General features: G+C 40.3%; 1 protein-coding gene across 1 annotated transcript; it reads right to left on the reverse strand.

Annotated features, from left to right (window-relative positions):
• Nucleotides 1-7,875: 7,875 nt before the first annotated feature.
• Nucleotides 7,876-11,414, reverse strand: LOC115666552 (glutamate receptor 2.4-like). The gene is made up of 2 exons (XM_056310905.1): nt 10,775-11,414; nt 7,876-8,647 (listed from the first exon to the last, which is right to left on the reverse strand). The coding sequence occupies exons 1-2, from the start codon at nt 10,875-10,877 to the stop codon at nt 8,262-8,264; spliced, it is 489 nt and encodes a 162-aa protein (XP_056166880.1). The 5' UTR covers nt 10,878-11,414; the 3' UTR covers nt 7,876-8,261.
• Between the last annotated feature and the right edge of the window lie 2,966 nt (nt 11,415-14,380).

Genomic DNA, 14,380 nt, shown 5'->3' on the forward strand with positions numbered 1-14,380 from the left:
TGATAAATTCTTACAGTAGTTCTCTGCTAAATTGCAAAATGGTTCATTCTTAGGAAAAGTCGTAGGAAGTGAAGATTCGTTGTCTATTTCCCACATTGACTGTGCAATGTGCACAAATTGACTTAATTCATACGAAAGTAGTAGTCCAACGTTAAGATAAGACCGGTACATTCACTGGAAGATTCGAAACGTGGAAATAAATTGCCTTTTTTCCTTGCAAATATTGAATGCTTTTTTCCACCTCATTCACAATCAGCCAAAAAAGGAATCAATTCATTGGAAAATTCGTAGCGGTCCACTCTGTTCAGCGTCTATTGTCATGTGGCATCAAAGTAAACAATGGTAGGAGAAATGAATATGCCTCGCCACTTCTAATTTGACTCAAGAACATAAGATGTCCTAGTTTAGGACATAGCATATGCATGGCACAAGTGATTTTCAGCCATATTAGATGTTCAATGGGCTTGGCTAAATTTTGTGCTCCTGCGGGCATAGTTTAGATAATTAAATTAGGCTCGGATCCCCCTTCCTTAAGTGCAGTCCAATTACAATGCAGTTTATGTGGGCTTATACAATGCCTCTAATATGTAAATGTAAATTAATAATATTTTTATTTGGGGATCGGAGTTGATGCCTAATTTTTTGTGTAATGAATAACTAAATGGGTCACAAAAATTTACGTCAATAGTAGATTCTACACCTGGAACATGAAATCTGTCAAAATGGATTTCAAGTTTTTGGAACCGGGAACCGTACTAATCGACCCTAGATCCGGCCTTTCCGAAGAGCAAGGAGCCACAGAAGACTAGTAGCTTTTCTCCATGGTTCCCTTTTGCAGAACTAACATCAAAGCAACACTCAACCTTTTGAGAAAGCCGAGACATTCATGAAAATAGAAACAAAAAGCAAAAGACTCAAACTTAAACATCAAAAAGAGTAAAAAAGACTCAGCATCCTTTTGTCCTTTGAAATTTCAAAAAGACTGCAAAAAGCAAGAAACCATCTCAGACCATACCCTTCAAGAACCACCCCCAAAAAGAAAAACGAAAACATGAAAAGAAACGGGGAAAAAGGCTAAAAACAACCAAAGTCTGGAGAATCTGAAATGACACAATAGAGTTCGTGTGAGAGAGAAAAAAAAATGGCAGATTTCACTTTGGTTTCCTTTCTTCTTCTTCTTTTTTTCTTTTTTCTAAACTCGTACAGCTTTTTTCTAATTGGAGAAGAACGACCTTGGCATCGCCAAGCACAGAAACCTTGAGAAATGAGAGTGAGAGTGAGGGCATTTTATAATGGTTGGAAATCCATTCTTGAGCATTTTATAATGACTGAGTTTTGGAACCTGAAACCAATCCTATCCCTGTGTTAATCGGTGGCTAGTTTGGACCAGTTTCCGATTTGAACCATCCTGGTTGCTCCCCCCTGGTCGCGAGTGTGAGGGAAGTGTGGGGCAAAAGGTTCAAGAGGGTGTATGTAGGGGTTTTCAGTTAAGCTTGATATATTTCTATATTTTGGGCCGGTTTCGGGTCATTCAGGCCTCAAATACCTGAACCATGAAAGATGTGACATCCAGAATTTTCTTTGTAGTTCATGATTGATGAGATTAGCAAATATCACCTAGAGGAGGGTGAATAGGTGATTTGAATACTTTTTGTTCAATTTAAAGTGGAAACAATTGATCACGGGCAAAGTATGATCAATGTTCAGATTTTGAACAATCTTTGAACGGCAAATAAACAAATGTGCAATTAACTAAATAAAAGGAGTTTTAGGGATGAGAAAAATTACACATAAATATATAGTGGTTCGGCTTAATTCAAGCCTATGTCCACTCTCCCATGCTAACAGCCTACTGGCTGGATTCTACTAGATGATCAATCAAGAGATTACAAAATCTGAGTGATGACTTTTCTGTGAAAGATAGGTCACTCTATCTCACTCAATCACTTTTACAATATGTCTCTCAATATTATTGATTTATGCTTAAGAAGGACAAGTTTCACTGATCGGAGTTTGCTTAGACTTTGGAATGGATGATTCTGGATATCGTCTCTCTACTCTGCTCCTCGACAATTTGTCTCCTTTTATATTCCTCCACTTCCAAACTAGCCGTTGGACAGTCTTCAGAGGATCATCTTCTAATCTTCACCTTGGACAGATTTGTATAAAAATGATAGAGGAGCCGTTCAGTGATAAAATCTAAATCCCGCTGATTTTGGTTGCCCATACAACCAGAATTTTGGTTTCCATAAGTAGAGCTTCTCCATTTAGAAATAAATTTGTCGTGGGGTTGATTGTCAATCAATTAAGGATATTTCACGATATAAATATTCCTTGCAATTAAGATCGAATCGATTAATACTTTCCATTTGTGAAATCCAAGCCAGATTCCAAGCCAAATTACTAGCCGTTATTTACATTTTGAGTAGCGACAATGTCTAGATAAAGTCTGCATCTTATCTTGCGCTCAAAACTTGTGTCAGAATGGTTTGTCCTGTAAATTCTGAATCTTTTGATTCTAGTATATAAATTGAAGTTCTTCAACTGCCGTGTACAAAGTCTGAACTTTGTCTTTTGCGATGCAGAACCTGAAGTTCTTCTTCTGATTCATGTAAAGTCTGAACTTCCAGAGCATAACTTCCTGGACTTAGAATACTTCAAAAGCATATGTCAGACTTACTCATGGATAATTTTGTCGACATAAAAATCTATTAGGAAGTTTTCTCAACAATGATATTTAAGATATTGAGTTAATTTTGTCGATATCAATGACAGTGTGCATATTTATCTTGTGTGAACTACTTCTGCAAGGAAAGTTTAACATGTATAGTATTAAAGCTCAAACAAGATTCAGGAAGACTTAATCATGAGAACAATCATGTATTCCTTTTTTCATCCAGTCATTTGTCAAGAAATAGCAGGGTAAAGTTTGAAGATAAAGCATCGACAAACCTGAAGTTTAATTTGGTACAGCATATCATCATAGGTTCCTGCACTTTGCCTGCTCTCGTTCACGTGAGGAACGTACCGGTGAGGAATAGCAAAAGGCAATGCATCCAGTACTGCAAGAAACATGTCGTGGACGAACCCGGAGTAGCTGGGCACGCCGGTATGCAGATCCCATTCGATTTTGAAGAACTCGCTAAAGCCGTCTTTCTTTGGAACCCCAATTCTTAGTTTCTGTCCTGATATCGGCATCACCCAGCCTTTCTGTTGGTGAAGCCAAGCGATCGAATAATAAAATTGATAGAACAAGAAAATAAATCGGACACTAGATTTACGTGGTTCGATCGTAGTGACCTACGTCCACGAGGAGAGCAGTACGGAATTCCACTATAGATCAAGCGATACAACGGAGATTACAACCACATTCGAATCATTCAAACACTCTCGGTGTTTCCCAAGCCCCAATTACACTCAATAACGCACGCAGTATTTAGCCCCACAATTCCTTATGAAATAATCTCTCAATCTCACGAAGGAATTATACACAAATCTTATCACAAGATTTACGCTTGAACACTAATTCTTCTCGGATGTAATTCACGAACAAGAAACCCGCGAAGATAACCCATGCCAAGCACTCGCTTAGAAACGGCGCTTCAAGAATCTTCGCGTATTCATCAACAACAGCCACCAAGACTTCAGCACTTCAAGTCTACGTGAAGAAGCATCCCCTGACTTTAATTGTGTGCATATATATATTAGTCAATATATGCTGCCCTTTGCCGAGTCGCACTAAAAGTTGGACTTGTGTTATTTCCTTTATTGACACATGCTGAGTTAGAGAAGGAAACCAAGTCCACTTTCCTATTTTGTTGACCAACGTTTATACAGAAATTGATTTCCGTAATCTACTGGAACTTTTGTTGGACTCAACGAATCAGCAACTTGAAATCCAAATATCCACTTTCCTTTTTGAAGTGTATTTTTCACTATCAAAATTTCAACATGGCTTTGCACTCTAAAATTGAACAGGAAATATAGATTTCCTGTTCAATTCCATAAATATTCAACTTCCAGATTTTTCTTTAATTTATTTTGGGTCGGGTTTCGTCTATCGGGCTCAAACTCGAGACATATTTTAACAATCTCCACCTTGGGTCGACGTTTGAGCCAAGTCACAATCGCTTTGATAGAATCCGAATTTCGCTACTATTCTCTCACGGCCCCAATGGGCTCAACCGCCACAGACGTCTTCCAAGTCCAAGCCTCGTTTGAACTTTGCCATAGCCATAGACCTTATCAGAACACTAACTCCATATGCACCTTTAACTGCTTCACAAGGATTTTCCGACACAACCTCCTCAATCACAGATAAAGTAAAACCATCGTTGCATCCATATCTATTGGGAGATCGAATACGCACTTTGTCAATTTCAGCAGTTACAGCAACTGTTGGCTCTATAAACTCCACCTCGCTACAAGCACCATCCGTGTTTATTACTTCGTTAGCACCCGCTACCTCAGGAGTTTCTAGTTGCAACTCCACCTCAAGCTGAATACCGTTCAAATCCGTATGAACACTGCCACAAACACTCCTAGCCAGAAGTACTGGAGACTCGTCAAATGTAACTTTTTTGCTAATAATAGGTGAATTTAATTCCGCGCACCACAACTTATAGCCCCGCTCACCTTGTGTATAACCTAGGAACATGCACTTCATTGCCCTTCCATTGAGCTTACCATCACTAACTCGAACATAACATGGACAACCAAATATTCTAAGAATAGAATAATCAGCAACGTTACCTGATCACACTTCTTCAAGAGTCCGACATTCAATTGTAGTCGATGGGCATCTATTCTTTAGGTAGCTCGCCGTACTAAGCGCATCCGCCAGGAATCTCCTAGCCATACTAACACTAGAGAGCATTTTATGGGCCGTCTCTAGGAATGTTCTGCTCATCAATTCTGCAACATGTTGTGGTTCATTGGCATTAGTGCGGTGTTTCACTATGCCTTCCTTCATGCAGACTTCATTTAACAGCTTCGAGCAAAACTCTATGCTACTGTCAGTTCGCACCTGCTTGATCGTTTTACCAGTCTCATTTTCAATCAAAACTTTTAATTGCCTGATTCTGACAACAGCATCAAACTTGTGCCTAAGCACAAATACCCAGTCTTCCTCGAGTAGTCATCAACAACTGTTAGCATAAATCTGGCACTCTTCCTCGAAGGAAACCGCGATAACCTACGAACATCCAAGTGAATTAATTCTGCAATTTCCGTAGTTTGTCTGACAATCGTACTGAACTGCACTTTCCACCATTGATCTATATCACAGTACCTGCATACATTCAATTCATTAGCCACACTCAGCAAATTTCTTTCACTTAGATCCTTCAGGCTTCTCTCGCTAATGTGCCCCAAACGCATATGCCACAATTCAGACTCTCGAACCGATGCATCCGACGTCTCCGCAGCGAATTCCATCACTATCTCATCTTGAAGCTCATACAGGCCATTATGCTTGATTCCTTTCATTATCACTATGGCACCTCAAAGAACTTTCAGAACTCCACCTTCTAAATAATATCGACACCCAGCTGAATCTAGAGCACTCAAGGAAATCAGATTTTTCTTCAACTCTGGAACATGTCTCACTCCAGTCAATCTCTACACGATACCATCATGCATTCTGATTCTGGCATTACCAACACCAATAACATCGCATTCAGAATTGTTCCCTAACTGCACTTTACTACTATTCGTGCACTGATAAGTAGTAAACCAGTTCCTGTTTGGTGTCGTATGAAAAGAACAACCAGAATCCATAATCCATCTGCCAAACGACGAATCATCAGTGACAAACAAGACATAATCAGCATTATCCGAATTACCATCAGCTATAGCTGCAACATCATCCGCAGGATCAACTCTAATTCCCTTTCCCTTATTGTTTTTCAGCTTAAGACAATCCCTTCTAATATGCCCTCTCTTGCCACAACTCCAACAGACAACACCACCAATCCTAGACTGACTTCGTCTATTTGAGTTCATACTACTTCTGCTAACACGTGTACCAGTTCTTCCTCTATTTTCACCTACTAAAGCAGCAGATATATGTTCGCCAGATTCTCTTCTACGGATGTCCTCACTCAGAATTAAATCTCGAACACCATCAAATGTCAAACTTGTTGACCCTGAGGAATTACTTACAGCAGTAACAGTAGTATTCCAACTATCAAGCAATGAGGATAATAGAATCAAAGCACATATCTCATCTTCAAAGTCAATCTCAACTGAACTCAATTGACTAACGATCACATTGAATTCATTAACATGATCAGCAACTGACGCACATTCTCTCATCTTCAAATTAAATAGACGTCGCATCAAATAGACTTTGTTGATCGCAGAAGGCTTCTCGTACATGTCTAACAGGGCTTTCATCAAACTCGCAATGGTCTTCTCATTCACGATGTTAAACGCGACGATACGAGCCAACGTCAGCCGAATAACACCCAAAGCTTGTCTATCCAGCAATTCCCAATCAGCTTGCTTCATCGTCTCTGGCTTTTTCCCAGACAAAGGCAAGTGCAGTTTCATCTGATATAAATGATCCCCAATCTGCATCTTCCAGAAACCAAAGTTCTTCCCATGAAATCTGTCGATTTTCACTTTTCCTTCTTCTATCGCCATCGATTCGCTTCAACTCAGCAAAGCCTGGCTCTGATACCAATTGTTGCGGAAGCCAAGCGATTGAACAATAAAATTGACAAAATAAGAAAATAAGTCGGACATTAGATTTACGTGGTTTGATCGTAGTGACCTACGTCCACGAGGAGAGCAACACGGAATCCCACTATAGATCAAGCGACACAACGGAGATTACAACCACATTCGAGTCACTCAAACACTCACGGTGTTTCCCAAGCCCCAATTACACCCAATAACGCACGCAGTATTTAGCCTCATAATTCCTCACGAAATAATCTCTCAATCTCACGAAGGAATTATGCACAAATCTTATCACAAGATTTACGCTTGAACACTAATTCTTCTCGGATGTAATTCACGAACAAGAAACCCACGAAGATAACCCATGCCAAGCACTCGCTTAGAAACGGCGCTTCAAGAATCTTCGCGCATTCATCAACAACAGCCACCAAGACTTCGGCACTTCAAGTCTACGTGAAGAAGCATCCCCTGACTTTAACTATGTGCATATATATATTAGTCAATATATGCTGCCCTTTGCCGAGTCGCACTAAAAGTTGGACTTGTGTTATTTCCTTTATTGACACATGCTGAGTTAGAGAAGGAAACCAAGTCCACTTTCCTATTTTGTTGACCAACGTTTATATGGAAATTGATTTCCGTAATCTACTGGAACTTCTGTTGGACTCAACGAATCAGCAACTTGAAATCCAAATATCCACTTTCCTTTTTGAAGTGTAGTTTTCACTATCAGAATTCCAACATGGCTTTGCACTCCAAAATTGAACAGGAAATATAGATTTCCACGGTGGACATCCATAAATATTCAACTTCCAGATTTTTCTTTAATTTATTTTGGGTCGGGTTTCGTCTATCGGGCTCAAACTCGAGACATATTTTAACACTTTGGGTGGCTTTAATGTATCTCCTGGCCAAGTAGGGGGCTTCAAATGATAGGCCAAAGCTGTATAATTTACCTTCGCTAACAAGTGCAAGTCAGGGGCAAGTCCTTGTGCCGTAGTCCAGTATCCAATGATTTCCTCTTTCTGTCCTACAACGTTAAAGATTTCAAATGCAATGGGCTGAAGTTCGCCATTGATCAAGTTAAATTATCCTCTAAGGCCTTGAAAGTTGATGCTTAGAATGTTGTCGAGCAATTTTGGGCCCATCTCCGAAATCCCAAAAAGTTGAGGTTGTTGCTGCTCGTATTCGGCTTTAAGTATCTAGACTGTGCAGGCTCCCATGCCATCTCTCCTGCTAATGCTAGTGCTGTAACGGTGTCGTATGCCCATAAGCCAAATAGATTGAGATCAGCAATCTCGTCGTGCGAATTTATCTCGGGGTAATGCTTTGTCCATCTCTCTTCGAAATCTTTAAGAGAATCCGATGGTGGTAGAATTGGCCTTACACCTAGTACACCTCGCATTGAGTTCAAAGCATCAGAGCTGACTGGGTCTAGTAAAGACGACAAACCATCGGTGACAATCCACGCAAACTCCTCGCTCATCACTCCCGCATTACTCGCTAGAATAAAGAACCTAGACCCGATCACAGCAGTCATGTGAACAAGAAACACTCTGGTCTGTATGGTCAACAACTTATTGAGCTCTTTTACAACGTCGACATCCTCTGCAGATCGGACGAATAACGCTTCTGTAAGAGATCCGAGCATCGACATCTTGGAACGCGTCGACAAGGTATGGAACCAAGCCGTTGCCATAGTCAGTGTCTTCATAAACAAGAGCTATTTCCCTCCAACCATAAGCTTGAACGATAGCCGCTAAAGCACCAACTTGTGAACTGTCACTGTAGGCTGTCCGAACGAAATAATGGCTTCCTCTGGTAGAAAGGGATGGGCTTGTAGCTGAGAAGGATATGATCGGGACTTGAGCTTTTACTCCTAAGTCGCTAACAAATTTGGCTTGTGAGGACCATTCTGGGCCCAGGATTGCATGGACTTCTTCATTCTCCATCAAGTCTTCAACTGTAAACACAACATATATGAATAAACAAATGATCTACCAGAGAAGTTGGATTGCATGGACTCTGTCTCTCTCCTCCGCGTCAGGTCGAGCATCTCGTCCAGATCTGGATGCCTCACCTCCATGGCCGTCGAGCCTCGAGGTCTTGAAGCGACGGCTCCTCCATGGTGACGAGCCTAGGGGTGATAACAAGCCGGGCGAGCTGGGTTTTTGGCAAACTATAAGCTAGGCCAGGATCGGCCAACAGTTTGGTGAAGGATAGTTTTCTGCTTACCCCTCACAGTCACAGCAAAGTATGCTGCTTTTCTTCTATTATACGTTAAACATCTCATTCGAGCAATCTCCCATCTTTTCAGACTTTTAACCATCTCTTAAAAATATATATTTGTGTAGCAAACTAAAAAAAGAACGATTTCCCCAACAGTAACTTTATCAAGTTTGGCATATAGTTTGGCCTCATGCGCACTTGTAGTGTTTCATTTCCTTCTCTGAGGCGAAGAATCCTCCCTCTATTCATCTTTCTCTCTCGGCTTTATGGTTAAAACGAAAAAAAAAAAAAAGCAATCAGAAAAGAGAGTGGTGGAAAAGTCAACTAGAAACACAATATAGATCTCAAGTTTTGGGTTTGTTAGCCCTATTTATCAAGTTCGAATTTTGAAATTTCGAAGAAAAGGAGCCAATATATAAGCCTCAATATGAAAACGAGGTCGAGTTGCTGTCAGAGGTGTTGTACTGTAGTCTTTGCCGTCACTTATTGAGTTGCTGCACTGCTTGAGTCGCTCATTTCACGCTCTGAACTGCCTGAGGCCTTGCTTCGTCGGAGCAGACTGAGCTAGCTGAAGAGATATGGTCAAGGCGTGGTCGGGGTGCGTTGTGGTGGTGGTTGAGTGGGAGGCCAGACATGAGTGTAGACAAGCAAAAGATTGAGAGACTTGGAGAGAAGATTTAACTGAGAGAACAAGGGAGATGAGAGAGGCTTAGCTGCTGTGAGTGTGAGGAAAGTGAGAGGCATGAAGGTTCAAGAGGGTGTGTGTTAGGGAGCACTAAAGTGTTTCAGATTAGAGTCTACTTTGGAGGAGTTTAGAAACAGGAGAGGGGCAGTTTTAGAAGAAAAATGGCAATTATATAATAATAATAATAATAATAATAATAATAATCTTATATGCCAAATGCAATTTAAAGTGTGTCAAGGTGCGTGTGTAAGGTGTCACTAGGTAAAGGAAGTCTCACGCCGGGATGTGACCTAAGGTATAGTAGTTAATATTGGCTCTAACTCGTTGACTTAATATTTTAAATGAAAATTATTTTAGCTGAATATGTTGATGGGTTCGAATTTGGGTTAATATTTATCAGTCTTTTGTTATGCCTCCTCGACAAAATATATTCATAAAATTGAAAATAAAAGATGTAGGTTTCAAAAATTGACGATGTGAATAATTATTAGTGTAAAAATTGAGGATGATTTTTGAAATTGGATCGGAGTGTTTTGTGTTAGGAAAGTTGGTTGAAAGAGTAGAAACAAATTGAGTTTGACTGTTTGAGTAAGTCTTACGTTTGAAAAGTCACTGATGATAGATCGTCGTACGCAGAAAAATTGATGATAAAATTGTACTGAAATTGAGGGTATAAGTGACGGTCAAAAGAGCAAAACTAAAACTCAAAGGGTACATGTAGACAAATCCTGTTCTTTTTTTTGGCGTGTAGAGAGAGATATTTCTCTTGATGATAAGCTTGAAAAGTCACTGATGATAGATTCTCAAACATTTTTTTGGTCGGACATTCTCAAACATTTATTAGATCTTCTTTTTAAAGATCAGATTGATCCATATATAGATGCCTAATACTGATACTATCAGCACCTATTGAGCAGTCATTAAACTAAGTAGATTGATCCATCCAAGCCAACTTTTCAGTCTATTCTAGAGTAAATACTCACACTAGAACCACTTCATTGTATGTGTTTTAAGATCGTGGACCAGACAAGAAAAAAGCAAATAGTAAATTAGCTGATGACAAGTATTCGAAATTCTGGAGAATCAAGATTCATTGGTAATAAGTGTTTGAAAATGTAAATAGTCTAATTCACAAGCACGAGTCCAATGTGTCCTCCGCAAGTGCATATATTTTACCTGCCAATGCTGCGCCGACGACGTCGTCCTTCGGATCTCTGACGAGAAGCGACAACCGAGTACGGTAATCAGGGTGCGCGCCGTAAAAATCAGAGTGTGCCATGGATATACAACTCTCCACCACCTTCCCTATGGTTGAGTTCGTGCTGAAAACTAGCCCGACTCAATTCATTTCCTTTCCTGGGTTCTCTTTGGGTACTCTGGAGGTTTCAATTGTACAGGCCAGGTGAAGGACCCATAAAAGTGCAAGAATCAAGCAGCTTGCCTGGCCCTCCATATTCTGTGTATCTTGGTTACCTTTGTCCATTGCTTCACTTGTTGATGCCCGACTACTTATACATCGCTTGCAGCTCCAAGCATTGGAAAACTCGTAAGTAAGTTTCCCAGAACTTGGCTGTGCAATGTGAACACATTGACTAATTCTACGCGGAAGTAGTACACTGCTCCGTTGAAATAAAACCCTTTGCGATAAGCCAAAGAAAGATTCCAATTTGCGGGCTTCACTTGGTCGCAACTAGTCATTTTAGAATTAATTACATTTCGCATTTATTGTCGTGTGGCATCAAAGTACACAATCATAAGGACAAGGTGATCGGTTCGTCGCTCTTGTCCTTGACAAACCTCAGTGTGGACCGCATATGCATTTGCTGCAATAATGGAGGAATAAGAATAGCAGCGTTACCGTAACTTTCGTTGAGCGCCATAATTTTTTTTTTCGCTCACTTAAATACCATATCTGAGTAAAATTGATCATTTGAGTATCACTTCCGGTAAATCATCATACATGGATTTTGTTATTTTTTTTCCTTTTTTTTTTTTCTGTGCATCGGCCACAAAGGCCTCACTCTCCGCCGACGGGGCCATCTCACCTGCGACCAACGAGGGCTCGGGTGAGGGTGTGATGGCCCTTGCCAGATCTGGGTGAGACCACCTTGCCAGTGGCCGATGGGGCCGCAAAGGCCCTTGGCAAATCTGGGCGAGGGCTGTGTCAGATTTTCTGGGGAGGCAAATTATTGATGGCATTTAGGTGATTGATTTTTCAAATATGTGACATTTAAGTGATCAATTTTTCAAATTTGTTGTACTTTAGTGAGCGAAAAAAATTATAAAAATTGTCTACGTTTGCACTAGCGGTGCAATGTAAGACGACCAGCATCCACGTTAGATTTTCGAGCGAGGCAAATCATTGGTAGCACTTAAGTGATGGATTTTTTAAATTTGTGGCACTTAAGTGAACGAAATAAAAGTTATGGCATTCAAGTGAGCGCCGTGTGAAAGTTTTGACACTTTTACTATTCTTATCCCCAAAATGGATGAGCAATACCAAAGAGAAATGATTAAGTAATAGTCTTTAATTTACTGTGAGCATAATAGCATGTTATAGACCACAAAAAAATAAAAAGTAAAATATAAATAATTATTATGGAGTCCACTCCTTCAAAAATTTGTAGCTTACAACATACTATTACGTTCATAGTGACCCAAAAATTGTTATGCTAGTAAATTTGAATGGACAAAAAGGAAAAAGTTAAAACTAAAAACAGTAACATGTTTAATGGAAGGAGATTGTATATAAAGCTATAAGTAGATTTGTTGATATTTTTAAGGGCAAAATCAAATTCATTGATTTCATGACTATTAGAGATAATTACAAATACCATTCTCAACTTTCTCTATAAATCATAGATCTTCCTCACATTTCGAAACCTATAGCTACTATCCTCACTTTTTACATTGAGTTTCAAGTTACATCTCCCACCAACACATATTTTACCGAGCAACTATTTTCTTTTTGAAATAATCCAATCCTCATAATTGGATTTCACTTTTTGAGTGTAGATTTCGGGTGATACCATGAAGGAGAGCTAAGATGCAAATCAGAGCCGAAGACAAAGCTTGTGGCAAGTATGCTATCCCACACATAGATGGCCCTCTAGGCCTTTATAAAAGAGACTATCTTTTAGCCACCAAGCCCCTCTTCGAATTTGGATTCGCACCTTAAAACTGCTTTATAGTAGCAAAATTTGATGCACAGGTTCCATACCATGGCAAGTGCAGAGCATACTACCAGGACTAAACAGCACACGTATGTTTGTTTAGAGAATCATACCAGGCAGAAAGATAGAAGTGAAGGTTCAAGGACTCATAATGCACACAAGTCTTATTTCTTGAGGAGCGTATCATGTCTTCAAATCTTACAAGCATTGCCTTATATTGGCAAAAAGTAGACAACCAACTAATTTGTGAAGTTCTGGATATCACCAATAATTCAACACTCTCTTACTAATCATAAAATGTTGACATACGACAAGAAAGACTTTATCAAGCGACAATAAAGATTGATAGACGACATACAAAGACTTTTACAACTGACAGACGATTGATACACTTTCGAACAACAATTTTTCTTCGTTTTTCTTCTTGCTACAGTGCCAAACAGTACGTGAACAGTGCATGAACGGTGCATGAATAGTGTGTGAACAGAAATTGTCTGACACTGAGCCATCTTTTCAAACATTTCTGTCAAACTTGCTTGGTCGGTCTTTGGAGATTATATTTATGGATGCGTTCTTTGGTGTTGCCATCATCAGAGCTGTCCGAACTACCTCCGTCCTTTTATTTGCTGTAATCCCTAAGGATCCGTTCAATTTCCATGATCTCTAGGCCTACATCTTCATGAACTTCCAAAGACTTTTGTCTTTTCCGTGGAGATTTATAAGAAGTACCTGGAACGTCCGCAGAACTTGAGGAGATATCAGTAGGACATGATGGAATGGTTGGCCAAACAGTGATGAACAGTACGTGAACAGTGCATGAACAATGCGTGAACAGTACTTGGTTGTATTGATATAGAAGTCTTTGGAGTTCAATAGGTTTTTTTGGGTTGGGGACACTCGTGTAATTTCTGAAATTGAGGAGGGTATTTGATATATTGATCAAAGTTGATGATGGTTTTGGCAGTTCTCTCTTCTTAGTTTTATGTGTGAGCTATAAATGGTATCAATTTTAAAATGACCCAAACTATTGATCTATATCTAATTGATATTTTCTTCTAGTCACCTTATTTTCGAAAAGGATCCAGTGAACAAGTGCCACCGGGACATTTATAAATTATACTTATATTGGTACCTAAAAATAACCAAAATAGGCATTAGCCATTTTGAGAAAGACATTGGCTTTGTGAGACATGGACCATATCAAAAGATATCGACTTCATCATAATAATAACATGTTGTGGAAATCATGTAAACTAGATTAGGCTTGGTCTACACTAAAAAAAAACATGAATTTTGCCACGGAGATCTGGGGGAGGCCAAGCGGCCTCGCCATGGCCGCCGGTCGACCTCGCCGTCGCCCAGATCTGGACGACGGCGAGGTCAACCGCCACACCTGGGCGAGGCCGCTCGGCCTCCCCCCATGGCCGTCGACCTCGCCGTCGCCCAGATCTGGGCGACGGCGAGGTCGACCGGCGGCCATGGCGAGGCCGCTCGGCCTCCCTCAGATCTAGGCGAGGCCGAGCAGCCTCCACATGGCCGCCGGTCGACCTCGCCGTTGCCCAGATCTGGGCGACGGCGAGGTCGATCGCCACACCTGGGCGAGGTCGAA

Source organism: Syzygium oleosum, unplaced genomic scaffold (assembly GCF_021117445.2).
Source record: "Syzygium oleosum isolate NSW1041296 unplaced genomic scaffold, Sole_v2.1 Sole_v2.04, whole genome shotgun sequence".
In the NCBI taxonomy this organism is placed as follows: domain Eukaryota; kingdom Viridiplantae; phylum Streptophyta; class Magnoliopsida; order Myrtales; family Myrtaceae; genus Syzygium; species Syzygium oleosum.

Excerpts from the sequence above, each read along its gene's own strand:
- LOC115666552 (XM_056310905.1), bottom strand. The coding sequence starts at position 10,877 with ATGGCACACTCTGATTTTTACGGCGCGCACCCTGATTACCGTACTCGG. Across the intron at positions 8,648-10,774 it reads CGTCGGCGCAGCATTGGCAG|TTGAAGACTTGATGGAGAAT; the intron begins GTAAAATATATG and ends TTGTGTTTACAG.